General features: G+C 44.8%; 1 protein-coding gene across 1 annotated transcript in view; it reads left to right on the top strand.

The window, feature by feature from the left end:
- Positions 1–19507, top strand: part of pxdn (peroxidasin) — a gene marked incomplete at its 5' end in the record, with an annotated part of 83543 nt that extends 64036 nt beyond the window's left edge. Inside the window, 8 exons of the mRNA XM_083998670.1 lie at positions 1802–2808; positions 4602–5098; positions 6496–6630; positions 8463–8671; positions 13730–13841; positions 14417–14549; positions 16136–16249; positions 18582–19507. Of these exons, the coding sequence (XP_083854796.1) occupies positions 1802–2808; positions 4602–5098; positions 6496–6630; positions 8463–8671; positions 13730–13841; positions 14417–14549; positions 16136–16249; positions 18582–18725 (2351 nt within the window). The 3' untranslated portion in view covers positions 18726–19507. The remainder of the gene's footprint in view (positions 1–1801; positions 2809–4601; positions 5099–6495; positions 6631–8462; positions 8672–13729; positions 13842–14416; positions 14550–16135; positions 16250–18581) is intronic.
- Between the last annotated feature and the right edge of the window lie 1173 nt (positions 19508–20680).

Here is a 20680-nt window from a genome sequence, read left to right as displayed (position 1 = left end):
ACTGACAATTAAAGGTAACAAACCTACTGCTATGACTATAGGGATTATGGCAATGGGCCAATTTGCCAAAATCTTGAACTATCCCTTTAACTAATTACTTATTATAAACTACTTATTATAAAGTGTTACCAAAAAATACAAAAAAAAAAAATTTTGTGTGTGTGTTTGCGCGTGTGTGAATTCTTGTGTGAGATATTTGGACCAGGGGAGAGTTCAGTAGTCAGAGAGTAGCAGAGACGATGAGAGAGAGAAAAAAGCAAAATATATAAGTAGGTAGTAGTAGCCTACTGTATAGCAGCCACTTCAAATATTTACAAATGAAATAAGGATTGGTTTCAGAAACCTGCTGCATGTGTCAAAGTCAAATTCAAAGTGTCTATGGGCCGGATTTACTAAAGGTGTATTAAAACGTGTGCAAACGTGATTGCACGCGCAAACACACGTGGAACCTGATCTACTAACCGGACGAACCAAGGATTGCGTCTCTTAAATGGGCAAAATAGCACCTGCGATCCATTTAGAGTGTTTGCCTTGATGAATATGTAAATATGGGCGTTTCTGCCAGAACGTGCAAAATACTGGGAGGAGTAGATGCAAATCGATTTATTGAGCGCACGCAATGTGATTTACCAAACCAGGAAGAGACTGCGGTGGCTGTTTTTGCGTCTTTATTTACCACGTCTGAAAACCATGTACTAACTGATACAACTTGGCCAAAACTTATGCGTTTATTGGTTTGATACCTGTCAGAGCCCAGTGATCTGGTCTGCATTTCCTCACGTCTGGGTAATTCTGTAACAGCCTAACCTGGCTGCTCCGTCTCTCAGTCCCGGTCCCGGACTGAGACACGTCACCGCTGCCTTCACCCGTCTTTGATCCCTCTGGTCAGTGGTTAGAGCGTTTAGATCCGTGTGTCCCACCTGAGCTCTCTATTAATCCACTGGATCATCACACACACACACAAACACACACACACACACACACACACACACACACACACACACACACACACACACACACACACACACACACACACACACACATATTCTAGGTGTGTGATTGTCGCTGCAGCTGCTCCCTGTTCGTCACTATATGACGAGTTGGGCCCTGTAGCGATTTGTGTTTATTAATCTAAACAGAGTGTGAGAGAGATGAACACATATGCTGTCATTGTATGCATCGGATCAAATGTCATTCTGTCCCTTCGTCCATCCAGCTCTCTGTCCACTCTCTCTATGGCGGAAACGATTACCACGCGCAAAACCCTCATTTACATATTGTGGTTTGCAAGTGTTTTCATTTAGCGGGTTACTCTTAGTAGATCACCTGTTTTGCGTTCACTAACCAAACATGCAATATTTTAGCGGGTGCAAACAATTTAGCGCCCGCTATCTGGGACCTTAGTAAATCCGGCCCAAAGTGTCTTTATTTGTCCCAAACAGGGAAAATTGGTTTGCAGCCAGGAAGATCCACACATTCAAACACATACACAAATAGACAACACCAAATAACATGTAACATATCATTGGCAGATTAAAAGTACCTACTGCAGAGATAAAATATGATTAAAAGGTGCCAGTAATGTACAAACAAATAAATAATAAACACTAAACAGCATGGGGCCTAAAGTGCAAATGCAATGGGCAGGTAACAACAGCCGTGAACAGTCTGTATACAGTACATACAATTTATGATCTGCTGTTTAGCAACTGAATGGCCGTGTGGACAAAGGAAACCTTAAATCTCTTGTGAGCCTGAGCCTGAGCCCTCTCAGCGTGCTGACTGTGTGTTTCCTCCGCAGCGTTCCGCTACAACGACCTGGTGTCGCCACACTTCCTGGACGTGATCGCCAACCTGTCGGGCTGCACGGCCCACCGCCGTTTCAACAACTGCTCCGACATCTGCTTCCACCAGAAGTACCGCAGCCACGACGGCACCTGCAACAACCTGCAGCACCCCATGTGGGGCGCCTCGCTCACCGCCTTCGAGCGCCTGCTGAAGCCCGTCTACGACAACGGCTTCAACCTGCCGCGCGGCGCCACCGACCGGCTGCACAACGCCTTCAGGCTGCCGCTGCCCCGCCTGGTGTCCACCGGCATGATCGGGACGGAGACCATCACCCCCGACGACCGCTACACTCACATGCTGATGCAGTGGGGTCAGTTCCTGGACCACGACCTGGACTCCACGGTGGCCGCCCTCAGCCAGTCCCGGTTCTCCGACGGCCAGCTGTGCACTCAGGTCTGCACCAACGACCCGCCCTGCTTCCCCATCCACTTCCCCCCCAACGACCCCCGCCAGCTGCGCAGCGGCGCCCGCTGCATGTTCTTCGTGCGGTCCAGCCCGGTGTGCGGCAGCGGGATGACGTCGCTGCTCATGAACAGCGTCTACCCCAGAGAGCAGATCAACCAGCTCACCTCTTACATCGACGCCTCCAACGTCTACGGCAACTCGCGCCACGAGTCGGAGGAGATCCGCGACCTGGCGAGCCAGAGGGGTCTGCTGCGCCAGGGGATCATCCAGCGCACGGGGAAGCCGCTGCTGCCCTTCGCCACCGGACCGCCCACCGAGTGCATGAGGGACGAGAACGAGAGTCCCATCCCGTGCTTCTTAGCGGGGGACCACCGAGCCAACGAGCAGCTGGGTTTGACCGCCATGCACACGGTTTGGTTCAGGGAACACAACCGCGTCGCCACGGAGCTGCTGAGGCTCAACCCCCACTGGGACGGAGACACCATCTACCACGAGGCCAGGAAGATCGTGGGGGCTCAGATGCAGCACATCACCTACAGCCAGTGGCTGCCAAAGGTAACACAGTACACTCAGCTCACGAGACGATACACCATATTGGGTTCACGAGAACGAGGCGATATTTTATCACTTAAAGGGATAGTTCACCCTAGAATGATATTTCGCTCATTATCTACTCACCCTCATGTTGACTAAGGGCTGGAAGAAGTTTCGGAGCCCACCGTCCCTTCTCTGAGTTACAGGGGGTCTTAGCGTAGCAGTGCATTTCAATGCCACGGTAGCAAAGGGACACCAGAGCTCTTCGTAAAAAAACACACACAAAAAAACATCCAAATACCTCCATGATGCTCGTATGTAATGTCCGTCTTGTGCTGAAGCCCCAAATTGCGGAATTGTCCCGAAAAAAATTAAATAAGTCCACATTCCAAGCATGTTTGTAGCATTAGCTCCCAGTGTTGTTGTCCGGTCTTCCGCTGCCAGCGGGCATGCGCAATGTTCGCACTGAGACTCGAGTCGGTCTCAGTGCTCTCATGTGCTCTTGCGCATGCGCGCTCTGGTGTCCCTTTGCTACCGTGGCATTGAAATGCACTGCTACGCCAAGACCCCCTGTAACTCAGAGAAGGGACGGTGGGCTCCGAAACTTCTTCCAGCCCTTAGTCAACATGAGGGTGAGTAGATAATGAGCGAAATATCATTCTAGGGTGAACTATCCCTTTAAGAAAACTACAATGACTAAATAATATGACTGGACAAACAGACTGAATTCTTTAACTGAATCACAAAACAATGCAGGTGCATTTTGAAATGTTTTATAATTTTGCATATATGACCTAAACATGAGCTTTTAACTGTTGAACTTCTTTCCACAAATGTTTCTTTTCATTTATAAGTTTATTTGTAATGGTACTACTGGGCATATTCATGAACATACAAAAAATAATAATTTGTTGTAAATATGCCAGATTTAGCTCAAGAGCTAATTTCCATCTGCGGTCCCTTGGTCCACAAATAAAATGACAGTTAGACAAAGACAAAACAAATAGATAAAAGATGAGAGATGAGCATAATACAAATACAATACATCACACAAGATCACACAAGAATGGCGAGATATTAAAGTGCATTTATTCGACAATAAATGTTGTAAAGTGCTATTTGAGATTCACCGAAGTGCATCATCAGGCAGTATCCGTCATAAAGTGCTATTTTTAAAGTGCATGAAGTGAAGTGCCTACTATTGTTAATAAAAGAGAGAAAAAATACATAAAACTACCCTTAATGTTAACAGAGCTGGTTTTTACTGAACCATGTCTTTAGCTGTTTCTTAAATGTGACATAGTTGAAACTAAAATAAAAAAAATAAAAAAGTTAAAATAAAATAAATCAAATTAAATATTTCTTTTTTTAGAGTGCAAACAATACGTGCAAAACCATAATCCAAGTACTACTCTGTCAATACAGAGTGCAAAAAAGTGCAAAGAGAAAAGTTTCTCACATGAAACACTTGAAACCTGCTCTCTGTCTGGCTGGATTTTCCCTTTAGGCTGCCGTACAAACATGGCAGCACATAAAGACTAATTATAAAGCTATGAAAACCAAATAAATATTTATTATATATTGATTATACACGTATACAAATATATTCATGGTAGTATATTCAGATTTTGCCAATAAACCTTGGCAGTTATTACACACTGGACCTTTAAATGAGAAATATCGTCAAATTTAACCTTGTGTCTCACCCCTATCTGTTACACTACTACTTTTCTGTCTTCAGTCTGTGTTTCTGTGTTTCTTGCTGAAGTCAGTAATGAGATAAAGATCATTCCATCCCTTTCCCCGTCTCCTAGATCCTGGGTGAGGTGGGCGTGAAGATGATGGGCACGTACGCAGGTTACAACCCCAACATAAACGCCGGCATCCTCAGCGCCTTCGCCACGGCCGCGTTCCGCTTCGGCCACACCCTCATCAACCCCATCCTCTACAGGCTGGACGAGGACTTCCAGCCCATCCCTCAGGGACACATCTCCCTGCACCGGGCCTTCTTCTCCCCGTTCCGCATCGTGAACGAGGGAGGCATCGACCCGCTGCTGCGCGGCCTCTTCGGCGTGGCCGGTAAGATGCGCGTGTCCACGCAGCTGCTCAACACGGAGCTGACGGAGAGGCTGTTCTCCATGGCCCACGCCGTGGCTCTGGACCTGGCCGCCATGAACATCCAGAGGGGACGGGATCACGGGATCCCGCCGTACAACGACTACAGGACCTTCTGCAACCTGACCTCAGCCCAGACCTTCGAGGAACTGAGGAATGAGATCAAGAACCCGAGTGTCAGAGAGAAGCTGCAGAGGTAATCACACTCTCAGTGTTGGGATTCACACTTTTAGAGGTTTGCAGAACTTGGCTTGAGACCAGGGTGTAACAGCTGGAAGCAGATGACTGAGGGCTACAATCACATCTACTCCAGGGAACCTATGCTATGTAATAAGTGTCTACACAGTCAGTACGTTTACATTACACTTGAAAAAACCGAGCTATTGCCTTAATCCGACTATAACTGGACAACTGAAGTGCAGGTAAACACCTTAGTCCGACTGAAATCGGAGTTGGAGAACTCCGATTAAGACACCCAGATAATGCGATTGGAATTCGATTTTCTCCGTCATGTATACACCTTAAGGTGCAGCCACACTATAACCGACCAAATCGCGGAGCATCGCGTCGCTGCCATTGAGAATACATTGGGTCGCGTCGTCAGGCATCCCAGCATGCTTTACGCGGCGACGCTGACTCCCGACGGCGCCACCTAATGTATTATCAATGAGAGCGACACGACGCTCCGCGATTTGGTCGGTTATAGAGAGCCTAAGCGGAAGCAGGAAGTAACGGTCACCATGGGGACCTCAACTCTGAAAAACTATCCATGCAAGTGAACGGGACTGAAAGTTTTATTTCGTGATCCGATTGAATTGTGCCATGAGAAAAAAATTTACCGTGTCAGTTGGTGACGTATTTTTTGTGGGACAACAGATCTGTAGTCCTAGAGCGGTCGTCACACAAAATACATTCTTCTGTTGCTGCTTTACGATAAACTGCTTGTTTTTCTGGATGAAACGTGATGTTTTAAACAGGTAGAGGTCATATTTTTTTCTCATGGCACAATTCAATCGGATCACGAAATAAAACTTTCAGTCCCGTTCACTTGCATGGATAGTTTTACAGAGTTGAGGTCCCATGGCGACGTTACTTCCTGCTTCCGCTTGGGCTCTCTATACTATAGTGTGGCTGCACCTTTAGTCGGAGTATAACTGGACAATGCATGTGCGCATGCTCCACAACAGTAGAGACGGGGCCAAGTGGAGCAGAGAAGCCGCCCGAACCCGGCAAAGTAAAGAAAAAAACCCAATGTCAGCGCCGATTCAATGCATTTCACACAGCGCCACCAGCAAGACTGTTTTATTAAAAAAAAAAAAAAAAGAGAGAGAGATAGAGAGGGAGGAAAAAAGGAAGCCTGTATCCTATTCTCAGCGTGAATCCGGCCCAGACTGGTGCGTCTGGTCGGGAACTGCAATTGAGAATTTATTATTAAGCTCACTAAGTTGTTTATATTCAGTTTTTTAGACAGGAGGCGTATTAACCCGCTGAAACCGACTTGACGCCAAACTCGAATTTTGAGCATAGCTCGATTAAGCTCTGCATGTAAACGTACTGAGTGTGTTGTCCCTGACTGGTGTGTGTGTGTGGCAGGCTGTACGGCACTCCTCTCAACATAGACCTGTTCCCCGCCCTGATGGCTGAGGACCTGGTCCCCGGCAGCAGACTGGGCCCCACCCTCATGTGTCTGCTGGCCGCTCAGTTCAAACGGCTGAGGGACGGTGACAGGTACAGTAACAGTAACAATGCACTCACCTCAACACTCACCAATACACCAATACTCACTATATAGTGCACCATATAGTAACTAGATAGATAGATAGATAGATAGATAGATAGATAGATAGATAGATAGATAGATAGATAGATAGATAGATAGATAGATAGATAGATAGATAGATAATGTAATGTTCACTATATAATATGGTGCACCCATTGTTTCCCACAATTCACAGCAAAATGTAGTGGACATCCGATGGTCACTAACCAAAGCAAGATATCATATCATGCATTGCGGGCATGGATCGAGGTTATGATCGCGGTCAGCATTGATCTGCAACGTTTTAATTATGCAATGTAATAATGAGTGAAATTTGAATTTTGGGTGAGCTATCCCTTTAATTACTTTATCTACTCACCTTCATGTCGACTAAGGGCTGGGAGAAGTTTCAGAGTCCTCCGTGGCTTCTCGGAGTTACGGGGGGGTCCGCGCAGCAGTATTTGTCCAATGGTTGTGAATGGTGCTCACTTTTCTTCGTCCAAAAAGACACACCAAAAAACATCCAAATACCTCCATGCTGCTCGTATGTAATGTCCCTCTTGTATTGAAGCCCCGAAATGCGAAATTGTCCTGAAAAAAATTAAATAAGTCTATATTTCAAGCTTGTTTGTAGCGGAAGCTTCTCTTCCCGGTTCCCGGAACCAGGGTCTGTCCTCTTCCCAGTTCATCCAAATTGGACGAACCGGGAAGAGGAGCTTTGAGAAGCTTCCACTACAAAACAAGCTTGAAATATAGACTTATTTAATTTTTTCCGGGACAATTTCGCATTTCGGGGCTTCAATACAAGACGGACATTACATACGAGCAGCATGGAGGTATTTTGATGTTTTTTGGTGTGTCTTTTTGTTATGAAGACAGTTGGTATCCATTTGCAACCGTTATATGGACATGCACTGCTACGCCGAGACCCCCTGTAACTCAGAGAAGCCACGGAGGACTCTGAAACTTCTCCCAGCCCTTAGTCCACATGAGGGGGAGTAGATAATGAGTGACATTTCAATTTTGGGTGAACTATCCCTTTAATTCAACGCTGTAAAGAGTCGGCTTGGTGTTTGAGTTTTCCTTCATGTTCCATTAAGCAGACTGGATGGAGCGCTGTCATGTGACCACCCAGCCAGTAGTGTGCATTAGTAGGGAGAGAATTAAAGGGAGGAAAGTGAAATAACCAACACAGGCAGGATTACATCGGTTAGAGGCTCTAAATGTCGGTTTTGATTAAATAAATATTCAAGTAATTACCCAGCCCCAGTCTGACCCCAATAAATACTAAGCCCAATGTGGGATCATGATTAAAGGCTTTTTTGCAGTATTTCTTTTTAGTATTATTTTCTGTTACTCTTCATTTTAATCCGTGCATGCCAGCAGCAGCTGGGGCCGGAGGCGTTAGGTTCTTTGGTTGTCGGCCTGTTCCAATGCTGTGAATGTGATATCTCAGTCTTCAGATTTAGCACAAACATCCACTTGGTGTGGAGGAATCTGTCAGAGGTCACGGTGACCTCATAAAACATTCACAAGTTACGACAAAATTGGACTCAAATATTAAAAAGGATAAAAAGAGGTGATGATATCACAACGTTGTGTAAAACACTTGTGGTCATTATTCTGGTCTTATACTGAATCTCAGGAAGGAGAGACTGTAAATAACTTCTAGTTGGTGAAGGCAGTAATTCTAATAACACATCTCAGTAGTATAGAAGACCTGATGGTACTAACCCTCTGACACATCATAGAAGACTAATCTACTAATCCTGTTTGATCCTGTCTCTACCTCTGTCCTCAGATTCTGGTATGAGAACCCGGGTGTGTTCACCCCGGCCCAGCTCACCCAGCTCAAACAGGCCTCTCTGACCCGAGTGCTGTGCGACAACGGGGACAACATCACGCGCATCCAGCAGGACGTGTTCCGCGTGGCCGAGCTGCCCCACGGCTACGGCAGCTGTGACGACGTCCCAAAGATCGACCTGCGCATGTGGCAGGACTGCTGTGAAGGTGAGAGGAGCTGGAGTCATTTTGATTCTTTATGGTTTTTACTCTCAGAATCACAAAATATTCAGATCTCTTCTTTTTGGACACTTTTGTGTTGTAGATTTTAATTTTAAATGAATCTTACTCATCGATCTGTATTCAATAAGCCATAATAACAAAGTGAAAAGATCCATTTATTGGATTATTACCAGTCTAATACAAAACCAGTACTTCATGGGAGTGAAATGTTGCGATATTTCCTTTCTGTATCAATATTCAAAATCACTGTATAGATTTTTTATGAACAATTTACATGCAAACATTTATTTATTTATTTATTTGTTTATTTCGGGCATGTCAATTAAATCATCATCATCACACTTCATCTTAGTTCAAATAATACAATACACATGGCCGAAAGGGAAAGCGGGAGAAGCTAAAGCTTATCTAGTCCCGCCCCCATTACCCACAGAATAATTATCTTCATCATAATCTTTTCTTTTTCTTTTTACATTTTGACATAACATGTTGGCGGCAGGTAGTATACAGAGCTGAAGTCTAGCTCTAGACAGTACATACAGATTACGTGTGTGTCTGCACAAATGTGTCCATATTTGTCCGTCATGAGTGAACAACAGTCTCATCTTGTAGCCTGACATGTCATAAAGTCACAGAGTGGTCCAATCGACAGAGAGCAAAATTCCAGTGTACTGATTATTTGTTGGGATGGTGTGAGAGACCTTTTATGCCATTTTTCTTCTATTCATCCAGATCCTCTGCGGCTTTTGCCGCGCTTAACTTCGCCATATCCTCCCGAGTTGTGGCAAGGTCAGCTTGCATCTTTGCCACGTACTCGCGAACTGCGGCTCTTACTTCACAGCAGTACTTCATTTTTGTGTTGCATTTAAAACTCGGCATTCAGCCATCGAATCCTCCGCTCCAACAGAACTTTCAGAGAGTACAGGTCTGTGGCTCATCACAGGCTCAAGCGTTACAGCAGAAGTAAGCGATCCGGTCGTTTTGGCTAACTTCGTTAGTTAGCAGCCCCTATCTATTGGTCCTCGTCCCTACGTCACCACATTCACGCACATCCCTTGGCTGCACACACAGCCCTTCATGCCGTTCTCTCTCCTCATTGGATAAAGGTTGTAGGATACAAGGAAAGTTTTCTCCTGGGCTTACAGCAGAGCAGAGTGACTGACAGACCCGTGTTTCAGACCAAACACTCTATATAAGTGATTGCTGTCGGAAGATAGAACTATTTAACACTTATATTAACACAAATATTCCGCTTACTTCTGCTTTAACTAACTTGCAATTTTTTCCCCAAAAAAGAAAAAAATCACGACATGTCGTCTTGTTATAGTTTCGCAATATATCGTATATTTGCCCCTGTATCGTATTGCCAAGTTCTTGGGAATACACTAACACTTTACTTTGAAAAAACTGTGCAAGTTTACACACGCTGGCTGCAGATGTCAATCACAACGGCAGTAAAAAGATCTGCAGGCTGCACGTCCTCCACGCTGAGGGTGAGCCATGTATTGTGAAACCACCACAACCCCTCGCTGTCCCGTCTCTCATCATCTCCGCTCCGCTCTTCAAAGCTCTGCTCTTGTTTCCATGATGAAAGAACACATAGTTGAGCGGCGCAGGAAGCTGTGGAGACGTCTCGGGGCTCAAGTCGTACAGTATCCTCACCTTTTGTTTCCCCGTTGATAACATCTCCCCTGGAGGCAGCTCGGCTTCACAGTAACCACTGGTTACATGCCCCCCTCCCCCCCTGAAAGGGACAGGGTTATTCTCTGACCACAGCACCACTGTCTCCTGGATCTCACTCAGTGTAAACGCTGCGTGACTCCTCAGAGAAGAGCTGAGTGGAGGAATAACGTTTTTTTTTTTTTTTTTTTTATCAAGCTTGAGCTCGTAATGAGGAAGAGAAACGTTCAGCATCTGTCAGAGGGTGAATTTAATAAATACAGTTTGAAGTCAAATGCCATAAAATGTCATGATGGCCCCTCTGCTCTGCTGGATCAGCACTTCAGTCAGACAGCAGACCTCCTCCTCCTCCTCCTCCTCCTCCTCCTCCTCCTCCTCCTCCTGTGAACTCTGCAGATATACCCAAGGCTTGTGCTTTTTTACTGACTGCCCCGGCTAATTGCAGGGGTAAAAGATGGTATTTGGAGTTAAGTCCTGGATGTTTAAACATTCCACCCGTGGGTGCAGCTGACAAAGCGAATAGGAGGTGAATGAAGAGGCACCCCCTGCTGTTATAATAAACCAGCATGAGGGTTTAGATGGATGGTTGGCTCTGGAGCGTTGATTCAGAGATATGATCAGATGTGACATGAACAAGTGGCTCAGATTACAGGGACAATGTTTTTAGATGAACTCTTTGGAACTGTGATCCACGCGGTGAAGAAGGCTGAGCGCCGTCATGGTGAAATAAGCTCACCGTGACGATGGTGAGGTGGAAGTATGAAAGATGTAATCAGTGCTCTTTTGGAGTTTCAAGGACACAATGTGGCCGTTAACATCCCACTGTCAAACACACTGTGTGGCAGGTAGCAGACCATACACTATCCATGAGTCAGAAGGTTGGTGGTTCCATTCCCAAATGGTGTGTAAGTGTATCTGTATGGTAGAGAAGTACATTATCTTTCATTTGATTCATTGATTTCCTGTCACTCTCATACTATCTGTCACAGTAAAAGCATAAAAGCCCCAATACATAAAAAAGAAGTAGCAAAATGATGATTGTTAATAATGGTGATAATGCAGTAACAATAAAACAAATAGATGAAATGAAAATGTATCTACAATTGAAATGTGTGATGCAAGTGCACATGTATAGTTGATGCATATTGAGCCACTAAAGAAGCCAAGCAAAAAGATCCATGGTTGTGTTTGTGTTTCAACGATACAATCTATGAGATCAAAACCTTTATTTGTCAGCTAATGTGCCAAGTTCATTTTAGGTATCATTTCAAATATATTAAACTATATTTTCTAATGGACAAAGCCACAAAGTGCCACATTTGTGATGAATGAACTGTGTGATGCAGCTTGAGCTTGAGGAAAATCCTAATGCATTATCCTTGGAGGCTGAATAGACAGGGATTTAAAAAAACATTTTAATAAGCACCACATGGTGCCTCTTAATTATTCTCCTTTCATCCCCGAGTCTGAGCCCAGCGCTCGACCTTCTTGTACAAATGTACAAGAGAAGAGCAAAGCTAATAAACAGAGAATATCCTGCCAGAGAGAAGACGGAGGAGGAGGAGGAGGAGGAGGAGGAGGAGGAGGAGGAGGAGGAGGAGGAGGAGGAGGAGGAGGAGGAGGAGGAGGAGGAGGAGGAGGAGGAGGAGGAGGAGGAGTTACTGTAGTTGTTTCTGTCTGTCTGTCTGTCTGTCTGTCTGTCTGTCTGTCTGTCTGTCTGTCTGTCTGTCTGTCTGTCTGTCTGTCGAGCTGCAGCAACATTCACAGTTGTGTTTGGCTCAATCAACAGTGAGGACACTGCTGAAAGCTTGCTGTGTGTGTGTGTGTGTGTGTGTATGTGCAGCGCGGCGGGGTATCAGAGTGCATCTGTGAGCTAATGCATATCCATCAACATGAGATAAGTCTTGTTGTTTTTATTTAGACTGTCTCTTCCAGGCAGCAGCCTGGTGAGTCAGAGGTGCTGTGAGGAGGCTGATAAAGATGTAGAGCTGCTGACTGCACAGCTGGATCCGTCTGTCTGTGTGTCTGTGTGTCTGTGGCTCTGCAGCTTTATCATCTGCTGTTTGTTGGTGCTCGGTTCAGTACCTCCAGATGTGCACCGGGGCACGAGCTGGTCCTCAGCTTCTGACCAGGGCCACAGCAGTCTGAATTGAATTTAGCAGCTGATTTGGTCATGGCACTCAGCTGACCATGGGCATTAGTGATTACCGTCACTGATGCCATGACCAAATCAGCTTTCAAATGAAATTCTAGGAAATTTTTGACAGGATCACTCTGCTCAGTGAGGGCAAAGAGGCAGTTTGTTACCCAGAAACAAAAGATATTCTGTCTGGATTTCTCTGTGAGTGTCATAGTAAGAGGACATAAAAACCAGATCACAGCTCTGTCTTTGTCTCAAACTGACGCATTTGGTTTGTGTTAGTAAAATGAGATTTTAGCAGCAGCAGATCAGCAGCTTGGAGGTCCATGAATAGTCTCCAGGGACTTCAGCTCATTCAATTATTCCATTGTCTTACAGCAATAAAAGAGCAGCCACACTGTGGTTGAGTGTAAATATGACTCAACAAGATCATTTGTTAAAGTGATAGTTCAACATTTTGGCTAATTCACCTATTGCCATAATCCCAATAGTCTTAACAGTAGGTTCATTACCTTTAATAGTGTGCAAGCTGTGTTTAGATCGGTGGGGCAGAGACGTGAGCTCTGCACGGCGCATGGTATTTCCACCTTTCCCTCATCAAACTCATCAAATACACAATCCAACAACTCCAAAACGCTCTGGTGGACAAGTTGTGACCTGCTCATTCACCACGCTATGAGATATTAATGGAACGTTATGAGACAGAGTTGTTTTTGAGGTAAATGCGTAGCCGGAACTACATTTCAGACACGGCTGTTCGGCATAGCACAAGTAGTTCCGAGTATTTGGTTCATGTGCCGAAATACCATGCACCTCCATTGCGTTAGCTGAGCAGCTCACGTCTCTGCCCCACTGATCTAAAAACAGCTTGCATCGACAATTAAAGGTAATGAACCTACTGCTGAGAATATAGGGATTATGGCAATATGAGAATTTGCCAAAAATGTTGAAGTATCCCTTTAAAAGCTGTTCTACAACAGTTTTGAACTACATCTTCATTTGCACTGACCCTACAGTGTTACCTGTTGTGTTTACCTTTTACCTACGTTCTGCGTCTTGTCTTTTGCACTCCTCACTCTTGATATTTGATCAGATTGAGTAAAATAACAGAAGTTGATTCTGAATGTTGTGAAGTTAAATCAGCAGCAGCTCTTTGGTTTGTTCCTCTGTTAGTGACCTATGGCGTGCTTAGTTGTGTTGTGTTGTGTTTGACCACTCCCCAGACTGCAGAACCAAGGGTCAGTTCAACGCCCTGTCCTACCACTTCAGGGGACGCCGGTCAGCCGAGCACAGCTACAGAGGGGACGAACCGGCCAACAGCATCCAGGAGACCAGGTAACATCTGGACCTGATGTGGAAATGCAGCCAACAGTTTGATGATGAATCAAACCTTTGCAACACTTGTGTATGGAAATGCAGCTGTTTAAGATTTTAAAAAGTTTCATGCAAGAATTTAGAATGTGAAAAATGTGATGTATTGTGTAGAAGTGTATTATTGACACTAAAGCTGTGTTCACACCGGACCTTTTGTTTTTCGAATGAGTGACGAGTTTACATGTTCAGTGAATGCAAACGAGCGACTGAGCGTTTAATCGCCCAGCTCTGTCGCTCCAGATGAGAAATCCCAACTCTCCGGCCGTCAGTCACTCGTCGCTCAGCGCTGATTGGCTGCCGTAATCCCGGTGGTGCCGGTGTAAACAGAGACACATGGCAGTGGGCATGATGTCATCAAAGCGAAAATGCGAGTCTGTGGCTCTGTGCCAAATTGACAAGCGACTGCAGCTGAGCGACGGAGCGTTTTCTTCAGAGTGATACGAGCGACAAAAATAAAAGGTCTGGTGTGAACGCAGCTTAAGAGTCTCATTATAGAAATCTGACTTCATATTCCCTGTGTATCTGTACATTTGCAGCCCAGTGGAGGAGGTTGTACAACGTCCTGTAAATGTCACTCAGACTCCTAAAAAAAGCACTGAACCCACAGTCACCGACTTCCAGGACTTTGTCTCGGACATGCAGAAGACAATTACAAGTTTACGAAAGCAGGTATGCACCTGTAACCACACACACACACACACACACAGTCAGGAACGGAATAGTAATTGTCATGTTTTTTTTAAATAATACATGTGAGAAGCATCTGATGTGGTCAGATCAGATGTTCTATGACAGGTGTCATGTGCAACACTGGATCAGATCAGATTGCTACGATGATAACATGTTTCTTTGAGGTGGTTTATGCAGGTGTTGTTGTGTATGAGGTATAATCCTGACAGAGTGGAGGTAATTTACCTCTTTACTATTAAAAAGGGGTGAATTGTGTTGAATAGTTGAGTCGCGTCCTGGTCTAAAGCTCAGAGCCATGTGCAGCTGAGCATCCCTCTGCTTCTCCCAGTAAATTTAAAACAGTCCTCTGAGTTTAGACACGTCCTGCCTCTCTCACATGCTGCGTGCACATCTGCTATCTCTGTAAGAGAAACAGTGCTGTAGGCTAACACACAGGCTCAGGCCCAGGCCCATACATTTCTCATTAACATGTCAGCGGTACACTTAATTCCTCTGGATGGGGCCCAGCATCCTGACCCTGCACTCTGGTCAGCTCCAGTCTGTGAGGTGCAGGATGGTTCAAGTATGAAGAGTCCAGTGTTTTTAGAGAATCATGTGTAGTTTATATTATAGATAGCAGATTCCAACAGTATGGATATTCTCATGTACAGTGTTGGGCACGTTACTTTTAAAAAGTAATTGGTTATAGTTACTAGTAGGCCTGTTTGATTAATCTGTTTTAAATCCTAATCGGATTATTAAATTAGGACGATGTTAAAAACGTGTAAATCGTAAAAGCAGAGCACTCCCCGTTGTAAAGTCTGTCTGAAGTCCGTGGCAGTTAAAGATCACAGCACCACAAACTTATTTCAATAAAAAAAATTCCGTATTTGAAATAATTTCTTTGTCTTTTGTCATTTCATAAAAAAATCGTAATTGTAATCGGAAATCGGGTTTTGAGAGAAGAAAATCTGGTTTTTATTTTTGGGCAAAATCGAACAGCCCTAGTTACTAGTTACTTTCCCCAAAAAGTAACTGAGTCACTACATTTTAAAAGTAACTAATTACCAGAAAAAGTAACTATTGTGTTACTTTTTAATAAAAATGCTCAAATATGTCAAATTACTTGGACTCGCCCCCCTAACCTCTAACCATAACTCTAACCTCCTGTTTGTCTGGAACTAACCAACTCACTCAGTATTCCTCCACAGGCAGGCTCCACATCTGCCTGTGGAGGAATACTGAGTGAATTGGTTAGTTCCAGATAAACAGCTTTTTTCCGACTAGTTGATGGACTGGAAAAAAAAAGGGTATATAATGTACACTTTGTGTTTTGTATTATTTTGTGACGGGACTTCTTGAATCAAGTAACAGCGTGTTTTATTGTCAGTAAAGGTTAACCGTGTTAGAACGGGGGAAAAGGTAACTTTTTGATTTCTCCTTACTGAAAAAAATAGTGCCGTTAGTAACGCTGTTGTTTTATAACGCCCTTGTATATGTGTTTGTGTTTGTGTCTGTAGCTGTATTGCTGTAACCAGAAACAAGCGCTCCTCTGACTCCACGTCTGTGTCTTTGTTTGTTTTCAGATTAAAAGACTTGAAGCGCGTCTGAAGAAAACTGACTGCACTGATAGTGAGGGACGTGAGCGTACGGACGGAGAGCGGTGGAAAAAGGACTCCTGCTCCATATGTGAATGCAGAGTGAGTTCCAAACAGATACATGTGTAGGCTACAGTATGCACAACGCTTTACCATGCACGCAGCGCTTCCTCTCCTCTGGTGACGTCAGAGTCTGGGTGTATGGAGGACAGATGAGACGGGTCCATCGGGACCAGGTCTGTGTGAGCCGTCTTGCCCCACTTCCCCTCCGTCTGGCGCTCCTCCTGCAACAGTTTCAGCTCTTCCAGCGGCTCTTGGCAGCGCCCGTCTCCCCACAGTGTGTTTGTGTGCACCGGCCACTTCTCTGCCTTTCATTCTTTATCTTTGACACTTCCTTGATGCCAACTGCTGGCACAGGTGATGGCAGCACTCGTGCCAAACCTGGCTGCCTCACATCCTCCCCCCCGGCCCTCCGTGACACAGTTTATTTTGCTCACCACATCAGATAACACACCTGTCAGTTCCTCTCTTTTTTTTTTTTTCTTTCTCTCTCGCTCCTTTGGCTTCCCCCAAAACTATCTCCTTCCACTTTCCTCGCTTCCCTGTAATTGGAGGATTTTTTTATTTTTTTTATTTTTTTTTGTAATAATTAAATTTGGCAGGCGGAAGCGCAGCGAGAAAGCCTGTCTGGGAAAGAACAGTTTGGTTCAACACATCATGTTGTTGCTGCGGAACAAAGCGCCTCATTGTTCTGCTCAGCCCTGTCGTCCATCACCTTGTCGTGAGCAAAACGTTTCAGTTGCTGCTCCGTGCCCCAACAAAAGCAACGACACACTGTAAACAAAGTAGCTGCTGAACTCAAGAGCACACACACACTGAAATCATTCTGCAACACGTTTTTTTATCTGTGCAGCAGTCATCCCAGACAATAGGCTGTTATACTGCTGCTCCTTCCCCGTGTCTTCGCTGCAGCTGCCCCCGTTTGCCATCTGATATCCATAGATACATCTGTCACATTACCATAGTTGGTCATTTTTTATTTTTTGTAACTGAGAATTACCATCGTTGGTATTACATCTGCTAGGTTACCACTTTCATGTTTTATCTTTATTATTACTTTATTTATTATTATCAATACTATGAATAATCATGCTGCTATGAGCACTTTGCACTTTGTCCACTACACATACAGTTATATACTGTGTGTGTCCACTACACATACAGTATATGACAATCAACATCTTGCTGCTACAAGCACTTTGCACTTTGCCTACCTCAGGGATGCAAACAGCGCGCCGAAAAGCGAAACTCGCTTTTTTCATGACCAATTAGGTGACTTGTGTGAATCATTCAGATCCGAAGAGTTTTTGTTTTTGAGGGGAGGGGGGGAGGGGGGGGTCTCAGCGTCTCAGCTGGGGTCAGTAAAATGTTTTTCTAACAGGCTGACAGTGACAATCACGTGAAACTGAGGCGAACTCATTCATGGTTGTCTCTGATTATACTGATAACCTCCAATGTAGACGCGCGACGTGCGCGCTCGTTACCCAAAGCGGCGCGTATCCGCGTACATCGGTGCGACGGCGACGCCGTTTTTCCCCCCCGTGCATGTCCGTGGAGCTGTGCGCCACGGACATGCACGGTTCCCTACGTTGCTGTGTCAGGCAGGTGTTTCCCACGGAGCTCTGCCCGTTTCAGAGGTGAAGGAGAGACGTCGACTCCGCGATGTAGAATGTGTTCAATTAAAGTGAAACTAACACATTATATAGGCCTATATGTCCATTACACACTGAATGAAACATCCCATGTCTTTATTTATTCAGTTTATTTTAATAGTAATAATTATGACTAACATTCAGTGAAGACCTAAAATTCAGTATCTCCAAAATTGAAATATTGCAAAGGATTTTTTTTTTTAAGCATTTTTAATATAGAAATGTTGGCCTTCTGAAATCTGTCCATCTATATGCACTCAATACTTGGTTGGGGTTGAACTACTGGAAATTGACTTTTCCATGATATTGTAATGTTTGTTAATGGTGAGCACCCCCCCCCCCCCCCCCCCCCCCCCCAGACAATTCCTCTCTTTTTTGGTCCTGACCCGTTTGCATCCTGCTACCTCATACAAGTGTTGTCCATTGTCTAACTGTGTCTGTTTATGCCTCACCTTTGTATAGTAGCTTGTATTCTGTGTATTTTATCACTTTTATGTTATGTGTAGGGACTACAGATGGGAATTAGCTGGGAGCTAAATCTGGTGCAACCATCTTCTCATTTTTTTTCCTTTAAATGATTCATGTAATCGCACATTGTCCCTTAATAAACTAATAAACTAAACTAAACTAAACCTTACAGCGATCATGAACATTTCATCTAATCTAATCTAATAAGGTAACTGACCTTTTGCTCTCCCCACCCTCCCCACCCCCCTCCCCAGGATGCCCAGGTGACCTGCTTTGTGGAGTCTTGTCCACCGGCCAAGTGCAAACGGCCCGTCAAGTTAAAAGGCGCCTGCTGCCCCGTGTGCCTGGACCAGCCAGACGTTGACAAGCGGCAAGGAGCGGACACCCACCACGACTAACCCTCAGGACCCCCCTGATAACACACATTCTAGTGTCTGAGTCACATACACACACAGACATCCAGAGAGGATGAGACTTTCCAAGGTGAGCTAACCCGCGGCCACCGAATAGCCTCGATAGACCCAATAGCCTCAGTTTTTTGTTTTGTTTCACTTTGTATTCTTTTTCTTTGATCAGTGGAGGGGTTGTTATTTTTTATTTTTTTTTCTCTTTTTTTGGCCTCTTGCCCCCCCCTCCAGGACCAGCAGCCTGAGGCTCAGTTTGAAATCCTCTGGCTACGAGCCAGCGATCACTAAATGGATTTATTTCTGAACCGATGGGTGGATGCATGGATGAATGGGTGGATTGTAAACAAGACGGACAAATCTCTCCTCCTGGCTTGGAGTCCACTGAGGCCTCTGAAGTGTAACAAACAGCCACTGTGTTTGCTCTCCTGTGACTAACACTTGTTGACAAAACGCAGGGGCCAGTTGCCGTCGACAAGCGGGAAAGGGAAGTAGATTCAAAGGCGGCAGCCGTTACGATGTATCACAAAATTTTCTCAGGTTAGAGATGCCGAAAACTGGTGCTATTTCCCCCCTTTTTTTATTAATGATTTAATCACTAAATACAAATCTTCAGTATTGTGTTTTGTATACAAAGCAACCTATATACACTCAGTATATGCCTCTTAATGATACGTCACAATTGAGAGGTTTGTTTTATTCAAACTAAAAGACATTATGAATAGAGTTACTTCATCTTTTAATCCACGGTGCTTTTATATCATGTTATGAATATGTATTTTCCTCTTCCCTCTTTTGTATAAAAATGCTTGCATATGAAGATAATGTGAAGCCCTACAAAAATGTTTGTAATGCAAAAGACATGTCTACTGATTACTGCTCCTCTCTCCTTGGACGCCTCTTTAGTAAACGTATGTATCGTCACTGCTGGCCTGTCCTGAACTTGAGTGAGGTGGAGCCGCGCGCTGCTCCCCGTTGCAGGACACTCGATCCAGCTCTCGTTGCACTGTCGTGCTTCTTTCCAAGTGTCATTTTGCTTTCAGAAAGCAGTGAAAGATCCTCCATTTTTACCACTGTAATGTTGTGAACTTTGTCCCAGTATTTTTTTTTTTTTGCTCAGTCTTCTAAAGCCAAATGTATGAAAAAAAAGATTTAGTAACTTCTAATATTACATAAATAGCACATGTTCTATCTATGAAACTATGTATGAATGTTGTAACGAGGTCAGGATTTTAGCCTTTGGTACTGCGAACTCTACCGCAGCAGTATTCTCCTTCTGACCTGCTCATAGTTGTTTTTTGGGTTTTTTTTTATTCATGTTTATTCATCTTTAGTCCACAGACTACAGACAATTGAAGGACTGCTACCATGACTGTTGACTGTTCTTTCTGCCTCCGTGGTCCTGCTCTGTCGGCGCCCGTTTACACAAGGACACGCTTGCATACATTCCTTCTGTCGAGCGTCCACTTTTCTCTCTTCAGGCTTGTGCTCGTGCGTTTTGAGTTTTTTTTTTTTTTTTTTTTTTTGGATGTTTCCACCTGCGAGCCCCGTCTACTCTACTCGAGCCTGTTCCGTGTTTCTTCGGAGCGCTGGGGGGGGGGGGGGGCTGACGTCATTCCAGGCAGAGCATATGTGGTGTGCAGGCTTTCTCTGGCCCTCTGACCTTCATTCCATTGTAATGGAAGCCATATGAGAGGGGGGGGGGGGAAGCAAGGGTGATGTTGGGGGAGGGGCGCCGATGATTGGGATACAATGTCAATCAAAACAATTCTTCGCTGTGTTGCTGTGAGACAGATTCACTCCACTGACTCCCCGTCAGCTGGTCCTCCGCAAAGTACTGTACATAGACCGACACCGCTCACTGTAGCCCATGCACTGGCTCACTTAGTGTAACATAAGTCACGTTTTTGTTTTCCTGTTTTGCTTTGCCTCCTAATTGTGTCGAAGCG

This window comes from Trachurus trachurus, assembly GCF_905171665.1.
Source record: "Trachurus trachurus genome assembly, chromosome: 22".
NCBI classification, from domain to species: domain Eukaryota; kingdom Metazoa; phylum Chordata; class Actinopteri; order Carangiformes; family Carangidae; genus Trachurus; species Trachurus trachurus.
Note: the sequence above shows the minus strand (reverse complement) of the source record. Positions and strands in the feature narration are given on the sequence as shown.